Genomic DNA, 9,977 nt, shown 5'->3' with positions numbered 1-9,977 from the left:
TTTTAAATTTCTTTAATGTTTCAGTTGGTATAGGATTTGGAAGCATTGAGTCAAGACATGGTCAGCAGCCATACAAAACCAACTAATCGATGTCAACGGAGAAGAAAACTGAGATACAGACAATGTAAAAGAACTCAAAAGACAACTACAGGTCAGGTCATCACAGTACACATTTCTAGCCGAACTGAACAGCATGCTGGAAATTACCCCCCCGCCACACACACACACAAACATGCAAGCGCGCACGCACATGCACTGCTGACACAAACACACTTTCTCTCTTTCTCCTCCTGCCTCTCCCTTCCTCAGCCAAATCTTGATTAAACTCCTCTCCCATTCACTCACTCACACACAGCTGTAGGACAGCCCTGGTAGGTATAGAGTATACAGTATAAGACACCTTTGAGTTGATAAAATAAAATGCATAGACAAATTAAGAAATGTTTAAAAAAACAACAGGTAAACATGAAAAGACAAATTTCTTTGTCATAGGCAGATGCTGACCAACCGAATGGCCATGATGATGGAGTACATTGCCTTGATCGCTGAGGACATTCAGAGGTTATTGCCAATAACATGGTATAATGGATAATGTTTACCCATATCAAATGATTTTTTCTCCTTTCCTAAAATGATTTAAAAGAGCAAGTAGCTTCCACAAATATCAGAATGTACAAGCGATGGTCATTGTGGTGAGGCTTTTAAGATCTTACATAGATCCACTTAAAATCAACATTGTAAACCACAAGGCAGACATGCTTGGCTTCAAAACATTAAGTTACAATTACTTAAGTTATACAAGTTAACAAAATGTACTTAAAACACATTAAATATTGAGCATGTCACTAGAAAAAACAAGTTGGGTTTTTAACAAACAAAAATATTAAATGGAGTATTCCAGTCGAGTCAATTAACACAGAACAGATACATTTTGTTTTGAGCACACAGATTACTGAAGGAGATACGGTTGCCAGAAGAACACTGCATTTTCCCTTACAAGGTTGTTGCACAGAACCAAACATAAAATCCTTGTGCTAAATGTTAAGTTGATTTTGTTGTCGTTGCAAAAAACCCATGGAAAACAACACACGATTTACAATAAAGTCTGAGTTAGCACATAGTTCTTAGGTTTGGCCCAATGTTTTTAGCTCTGTTGAGCCAATTAGAGTTTAAAGGCTTACTTTAGTGTGAAATTAAGAGCAACCTTTTGCTATAATGCTTTAGGGTGTGCTCGTACTGTATGTAGGCTTTAAAATGATAATTTCTCTACATTTCTTCATCATTTATGGTATGTTTCAGGGATTGGGAATCAATTCAATAAGTAATAAATTAGATCTACAGCTTTCCACTCATTAAAACACCTTTCATAACCATGTTAAGTTTATCTTACAGATAAAAAAAAGGAATAAAATTGGCACAATCAAATCAGTATTCTATTGTCCCTGGTGTCTGTACAATAAAAAAAGGCTATACATTTCACAATAACCCAAAAACCTTATTCGCTTGGGGAGAGAATGTGAATACCTGTGCTTAATGTTTCTGTATGTATGCTAGTGTATTTAATTCTTATGCTTTTTCCCTCTGGAGGAAAGCTGAGTTGCACTTTCAACAGCAAAAATAAAAATACAATAAAATAAAATACAATTCAAGCAGCATAGAGCAAATGAATGTGACAGAATTTGGAAGCCATTACACACAACAGTGAACTCAAAAACTAAATTTAAGCTCTGCGAAGTAAGCACAAAAGAAAAAAAGAAAAAACTCTTCCCACAAGCTCATCAATCAAAACACTCACCAAAATCCATGACCACAAAAAAGATGTTTCTCTTTACTTGACCTTAACAGTTGCTTGTGGGTCAAATTTACCAAGTGACCAAAACAGAGAATATAACACTGTCTAGATGACTCCCCCACCCCTTAACGTAAAAATAACCAAAACTAAGCAAAACAAAAAAGAACCCAGACATTGTACAAATTCATCCACACAATTTGCGAGTATTTTCATACAGCCTTGTTACCCAAGGCTCCAACCCGTGGTAGACCACTTGAGTGCATCCCAGGAAATGCTATGCCAGCATTTATGAGGAGGAGCAGGGAAGGAAGAAGTTTGGGGGAGAGCGAGGTGACCACCCACCCCCTCTGCTGTCTCTTCCCTCTCCCTCTTCCATCCGGTTCAGGTGCCCCTCCTCTCCTGAGCTCAACAGTGTTGTACTTGTGGAGTTTGGGTTGTTGCGGCCCACCGGTGGGGTTTGGAGGGGTGGTGGTAGCGGCAGCGGCGGTGGGGCACATGGTCACTGCCGCCGGTCCTCTGTCTCTGACCGTGAGAAAGCCATCACCACATCTTCTGCACCTGAAAGCCCAAAAGCAGAACATCAGAGGAGACCCTTTGCAATGCTCCATCGCATTAACCACATGAATCGGCAAATATTCAAAGAAAATAGCAGATCTTTTGTGATATTTGGTGTAGAGGGAAAAAGGGAGGGGGCCAGCTGAAGACCCCAGGGGGACCCAGGTCAACTAAGTATATAGGGTCTAAGTGGTTAATGCGTACAATTGCTGTTTTAACCCCAAATACGTTCTTCTAGATCTGCAAATGAATTATCGGAGACATCCAAAGAAGGCCATTGTGCAACACAGTAGAAACGTGTTTGTCGAAAGTGTCAGGGAATGGAAGTTGTCTGGGAGGCAGATATGAATTATTTAATTACCAAAGCTTATTCAAAATATGAACCACATCTGCTCTCTCAAAAGCTGAAATTCTGTATGGTGTCTTTTCTTTTTAAATACTAACTTGTTTTTGTAGAAAGTAACAAAGAATAAAAAAATGTATGTCTATGTATGGTACAATCAATGGAGCAATGAATGAATGTTCACATCACCAGAGACATTAAATACTTTCGTGTTTAGGATAAACTGTAAATATACTGTGCTTTGATAATAATACTAGTAGTGCTTCTTTTACTATAGATGTCTATATTGGTTACTTGTTCACATGTTATTTACTTATTTTGATTTGTTTTGCTTGAATGTTTTTAAGATAGCATGTTTTTTTAGACAGATGGTAGGTTTGATGTTCACCTGGTTTGACGTTCACCTGGTATCCTGTTTCTTTGAAGCCCTACAGTGTTCTCCTACAGCGTTCTCTTTGCACTCTATTTATGTGACTACTTAGTAGTAGGGCATTCACGAATAGTGATTTTTAGTATTCGAATTATTCGACCTATAAGTATTCGAATATTTGATTAATCGATTTGATTATAAAATAGTGGTTTGATATTCGAATAGTCGGTTTGATATTCGAATAGTCGAATATTCGACTATTCGGTGAATGCCCTACTTAGTAGTACCCTGTAGTTTGTTAACGAGGGTTCATGCCATTTACTCTGATTTAGCATTTGTCACTCTGGATAAGAGAGTCTGTTGAATGCCTCAATTGTAAATTGATAGCAATGCTACGTAAGATCATCTATGATCCACTGAATCATCAAATTACACTAGTGGACAAGCGGCAATGGGAAAAGCACAACTGTAAACCTTGCCTACAATTATGGTTCTGTAGATCACTTTCTGAAAAACCTTTACCCCAAAGATAGAGACAATCTCAGTCTTTTGCAATTTGGAAATTGCAAAAGAACCATCAAAGGGCCAAGCTTTAGCTGCCAAAAAGAAACTACTATACTATACTACTATACTACAATAAGAAAATCCACAGGTAATCTCATCTATTGCTGTTTACCTGTGGCGCAAACCCATCACCTATCACCACAAAGCCCAAAAGAAGATAAATCACACTGAGCCCTGCTGCCAGCAGCATCCTGTTCAGTCCAGATAACACTTAAATCTGAGGACTCGTAACAATTCAATTCCACTGTTTTCCAACAGCCAGTGGGAGGGCCCAAAGTACCCATGGCGAGTCAATACTGGATTCCAGCTCACATTAAGAATCTCAATAAGCAAAACATAGAATTTGTTAACTCCAGGGAGAACATCCGCCAGTTGGAAAATCCTTTTGGCAGCAGTTCAGTTAAACATGGAGTCATTAATGACTTTCCTTCATACGTTTACATGTTTCATCAACTCATCTGGGCTCCTACAGAGCTGCCATGACAATTTGTGACAGTACAGTAACCAGTAGCTCAAGTTAAATCATCTTCAGCATGGAGCAGCCTGGTGGCTCAACCAAGTAATGCTCACCGTGTAACCCCAACATCCTGGGTTAATCCTATCTTTGGTTTGCCAGTCTCAATTAAGCAGAAATGCCCTGTTAATTATATTTTAAAAAGTAAGGTACAGCAGCTACAATTTAAACATCTTCCAACAGAATAAGATCTGGTCTTCCAGGGCATTATTTTGGCCTGTCTACCAATGGTCTTCCACATACAGTAAGCCTAATTAATCAACAGAATTTCTTTTTGGTTAAGCAGGATGATGTTCTGAACCCATTACTGCAATGTTATGGCCTGGGATCCAGACAAATCTTCGAGCTCTTTTTGTTGTTGTTGGATCTGGCAGCTTTCTGGCCCCCCTTCTATTCAGCCTGATTTCCGGCCAATCATAACCGTTCATCTTATATGGGGCGGGCTTGATATGATGACTGACAATCTGCAGGTCCGTCCAGTGCAACGCACCTAGCTCACAAAACTCAGATCAAACCATCAAATATCAATGATAAAAAATTAATCAAGGTTCTATCATTTCATTGCCTATTTCCCACCTCAAATGTCTTCAGAAACATATTTAGTGTACCGTTTGGCTTCAATATGAGTACGTTTATGATAAGAGCCAAAACCAAGCAACGCCTATCTTGCACAAGTCCCTCAGTGCTATATCACACATTTTGTTGCTCTGGTTAAGTCTACTAGTGGCATGTTGGTTTGCTCCCGTTGATTATGCCACTTGGTAATCTAAAACGAATTGAGAGGTTCCAGACTCATTCACATTTGCGAATTGGTCTGGCGATGCCATGCTAATGATTAGCTGCCCGGTAGAATCCATTCACTATAGCAAATTGTATAAGCACTGTGAATTGGTCTTGAAATATTCCAGAAATTGCCAGTAAATTGTTCGCCTCCTCCTCCAGCCCTTTACCAATTAAATAATCTTAGAATTGCGATACGTAAAATGACAGCAGTGTTCCAACACCCTACTCTCAATCTTGCCACTATAATGTGCTATCATAATGCAAATATCATCACGGACACCTTTTGAGAAGGATGAAAAGCACATAATGGCACATCTTGCAACTTGGCTATAAAAAGCCTCTCCATTCCACTGCTCCAAACAGCTTGTTAGATTTAATTATTGTGGAAAAATGAAAGTAGGCCAACCAGGAACCATGTGCTTCCACATGTATTTGGCACAAAGGGCGGACCCTCCTCATAACAGCAGAGACCTTCGGATCAGGCATTCCCTTTTCCATTTGGTAATTTCTATAGGGAAGATTAATTAGGATGTTTCTGAGGTGCATTCAGGTCGGTGTACACCTGATAAGAGCAGGGGCAATAAAAGGACTCGGATGGTAGCTTTTAATGTGAATGTGTTCCTTTCTAGTTCTCAGTCCCCGACTCCCCTGAGATCTCATAGGAAATAAGATGCATATAGGCAATGGCAATTAACAGAAAACTAAATACAGGGACAGAATTGAACTAACAAAATAATAATTAAATAACTAAATGTATTACTTAAAGAAAAATGCAAAAAATGCACATTTGTACTAGTTGTGCCTGTACCTCGCCTTGCTAAACACACATACACACTGAGCACTATAACAATAACTAAAAATATAGTTTAAAACATTGTTTTAAGTCAAGTGGATGGCAGAGTTCACAACAACTATAAAAAAATACAATGGTGAACGATATAGTTATAGTGCTCAGTGTGAACGGCCCTTCACACAACAGAGTTAACCACCAAGTCCTCTCTCCGAGCTGTTGCTTAGCGACGAATACAAATCTGATCACATCACTGACCAGCTGGTCATCTCAAACTACAGCTGAATCCACCTCCTTCTCTTTTATTAATATTCTTTCGACTCGTTTCTCCCAATTGAGTTGATATGCCACTTCTCAATTTTCCCCACGTGTACTATCCCAGTCACTGCCCTACAGTTGGTCTGTGGAAGGGTTTTTGTGCCCACAGCACACCAATAGAGCGAAGAGACAGTGGTGACAGAGCAACAAGGGCAACTACCAGAGGGGATTGCGATGTACCATCCAGACGTAGTGTTTGGTGAAACGGTCTTCTCTGTTAGAGACTCCCATCAATGGAATAGTCTCCCTACCAAAGTAAGATGGACCACCAACTATTTGACCTTGTAATCATGGATAATTATCAGCTGCATTTGTCACTGGTGTAATTTCTCATATTTCACTGTAATTGTTCTGTCTCCTGTACTATGTCTACTTGTCTTGTACTGCGTTGATGTCTGTTTTTGTATGGATAATATATCAGCACTTTTTAACAGCCTGCTCTGGGAGTACAGATGAAAATGAAAAACTCTCTCTCTCATATCTCTCTCATTTACGTGGATGTGAAAACAAACGTGTTGATTAATGTGCACTGTCCCTGATAGATAGATAAATAAATGTCAAGTCAAAATCTCAAGACACACCTGTACAACTCCTTGTGAGCTTGTAGATCTGCTATTTTCTAAAAATGTATGTGTGAGAAATGTATTTTTTTTAAACAAATTAAATTGTATAAAATGTTCGCCTATAACGACCTGCAAAAACAGGGATGTCGGGTTGAAAGTGGTTAAAATGTAAATATTTTTTAAGGGTATAGAAATTTGCCTCTATTGAGAAACGAGTGTGCATAAAGTACTGATAGATTTAAAAAATCATAATTCCGAGGCACACCTCAAATTATGGCACATCATTTGGGAGCCACCGGGAGGGCGTAATACACGCAGAGTTGCTAACTATCCTCCTCATTTCCACAGTTACCAGCTTCCCAACCGCAAACATGGCTTGTGTTCGCTGGAGCGCCCGAACAAGGCAGAGGCATCTTTGAGGATTTTAACCCCAGTCTCCACGGTGGTGAGCAGGAACTTTACCCCCTAGCCACCCGGCTTTCTTTCTTTTTTTCTGCGCCCTTATTCGATCTGAGCCCATGTGGCAACTGCTTTCATTTAATATGCTCCACACATGTAGAACAAACTTCAGGACTCTCTGAAACTGGTTTGATTGGTCTCGAATCTCGAGACATGTAGGGTGCTTCTTGAGGACACACTACATAGTGACTGCACCGGTTTCACGTAACCCTATATTTATTTGCATCTGTGACATTGTAATGTGGTTCAAATGTTTGTTATTGTTTTTCATTATATGTATTGTGTTTTATATGCTGTGATCAGGGCGTCCTTGAAAAAGAGAGCTTGCTCTCAATGGGCTTCCCTGAATAAATAAAAGGAAAAAGAAAGAACTACTCATTAGGCAGCTGGTGTTTCATCCGATTTATCCAAAATAAATACTTGGTAGTCTACATAGTGTTCTCATTCAATACTCCAAATATCTTTCCACAATGCAAACATGTCCATGGATTTTTTTTGTGTTATCCTTAGCTTTAATGTCTAACTGTACCACATGCTGTTTAAAATTTTGACTAGTATTCAATCAATCAAGGAGATGAAAATTACAATAGTCCCCCCGGTGGTGAATGACACATAAGGAGGAAGAAAGAGATAAAGGCATGGCATTGGTTACGCACCAGATCTGAACCCAAGACACTCATGAGTGCATGTACTCAGCTCACCAAGCACAAGATCACTGATGAAATGTTTACTAACTCACAGACCTAACAAGAAATGTCTACAGAGTCTCTTGGGTCTAAAACACTAATATATTACTGGTGTAACCAGGAAACAAAACAAAGCTACATAGACAGTAGGTCAAAAGTCTGTAAACAGACAATAAAACCTCTCGAGATAAGGAAACTAGATAAGGAATTGTTTACCGAATTAACAGAAAGAGAGTTCATTTCAAGCTGCATGGTTAAAGCATAGTTATATTTAATATAGCTCCATGGGTTATGGTGCTATTGTCCCAGAAGGAGCAGCCAAAGGGCATGTAATGACCCCGTGTTAGGTGCAGTTATTAGTTAAAGTAGCAACAGCATTTGAGGTCACAATCTGTGCAGGGTCAGCTGAGAGGATAAAGGAGTGGAGTGGACTCCCCCTCATAGAAACAATAGCGGGCGGGTTAGGAAATACTATTCATGCATGGGCCAGGCTCTTCAAGTCGACTTTCAAACAGTGGCTATACTTACACTCAGCGTCTCTAAGCTCAGGTTCACCATTTTCCATACATAGTGCCTCACATTTAATTTCATATGAAATGTATAGATACAACATAAGGGTTACATGTTCTTTGTTTTATTGCTATACAGACATGACATACTGGTGAGGTTTTATTCTGCATTCTCTCATGTGAAAGAATGTGCTAATAATAGTTGTATAGTTGTTCAACTGAATATACTGTTAGCAGGAAGAAAAAAAAAAGGGACATTGAATTATTTTCTTTTTGGGTGAAACTTTGAATCTTTCAAAGAATATCCATCATAATTAAAATGAATGATTGCTTCCCTTGAGAACATTATTTTTACAGGACTTCAAATGGTTACTTTTATTTGGATTCTCATTGTAAATGACTTTCTCTTATTAATGTTTCCCTCATGGGCCTCACTGAAAAGGTAGATTAGGCTAGTCAGGGGTGTCATTTTATGTGGAAAATGCTCACCCTCCATACAATACCCCTAAGTAGGGGGTATTTACTGATCCAAATGTTCTGTCTGACTGACACAAATATAAGCCGCCTCCCTAAAATAGCAAATACAGGAAGTGGATCCTAGCATCCACAACCATGTCTATCTTAACTAGTTATTTCTGGATGCTGTTGAGGGATCCTGATCCATCTTTTTTTGTACAGGCCCAACTTCATAGGACTATGGCAAGCCAAATTTAAAAATATGCTTTGTTTGGGTCCTGCAAGTTTCACTAATAATAACTATTATTATTAATGAATGTTTAAAGCTGAATTAATTCAAATTCAGCTTCAAACATCTGATCCCTGTGGCCATGAACCTCCATCAAACCAAGGTAAACACATTATAGGGGTACAGGACTTCCACGTGCCTGTTAAATCCTTGAGTTTTAAGGATAACAAACGAGTGTTCCCAAAGATCTATATGAACTTGTTGGATCCATTTTCATAATGAAAACAGTCCTTTGGCGCCAGAGGGGTGAGTGAGTGTTATGTGACACCCCCAGTCCCTACTCCCTTCCCATTTGTGTACAGTATGTCCCATATTTTGGGACCAAGAACATTTTAAAGAAGGAAATTGCAATTCAGCATATGGGGTCAGGCAGTCAAAAATGAAAAATGATGCAGGTACTGCAGAACTCAGATTTAGGCAACTATAACAAAACGAATAATGTCTTGTCCAATCAATAAAACTTTACCCCAGCCAAGAAGCTGAGCAAAGACAGGCCCCTCCTTTGTGTCACACAGCTTTCACTATAAAAGCCAGGTTTAAGGATTGTGTGATACGGGATTGTAAGACAGACAAAAGGAAACAAGATAGTGTATTGATTGTGCGAGGCAGTAGCAATGTGAATCAAGAGAGAAGCAATACATGTTCGGTGGGATGAGACAGAGAGAGATTGGAATATCACACCCTGGCTATGTAATTACCTCTGCAGCTTGCCTCCAGGCCCCCTAATGAGGCCTGTTCCTGTGTACCAGTGCCACGCCGCCACGCCACCAAACCCCACAAGGGAGCTTTCCTTTCCTGGGATGACTCGAGTTGCTATGGAAACCCCATCCACCCCCTCTCTGTTGTTATGTCCCTCAGAAGTCCTTTTGAGAGGAGTGAAGTTTCCTCATCAGCTCAGAACGGACATGAGTATGTCCTGAGGCAGATGACTTCACATGAAGCTTCGAGTAAGGTGTTTTTTTTTTTTAAAGGACTTTGAACTTTTA

The 9,977-nt window shown here is 39.5% G+C and overlaps 1 protein-coding gene across 1 annotated transcript in view; it reads right to left on the bottom strand.

Moving 5' to 3' along the window:
* ctnnbip1 (catenin, beta interacting protein 1) overlaps positions 1-9,977 on the bottom strand; it is a 30,482-nt gene continuing 20,505 nt past the window's right edge. Inside the window, exon 4 of the mRNA XM_080444109.1 lies at positions 1-2,350. Coding sequence (XP_080300235.1) covers positions 2,292-2,350 — 59 coding nt within the window. The 3' untranslated portion in view covers positions 1-2,291. The remainder of the gene's footprint in view (positions 2,351-9,977) is intronic.

Source organism: Gymnoscopelus braueri, assembly GCF_963280865.1.
Source record: "Gymnoscopelus braueri genome assembly, chromosome: 12".
Taxonomy (NCBI): Eukaryota; Metazoa; Chordata; class Actinopteri; order Myctophiformes; family Myctophidae; genus Gymnoscopelus; species Gymnoscopelus braueri.
The sequence above is the reverse complement of the archived record's forward strand: the minus strand, read 5'-3'. Positions and strand labels throughout refer to the sequence as shown.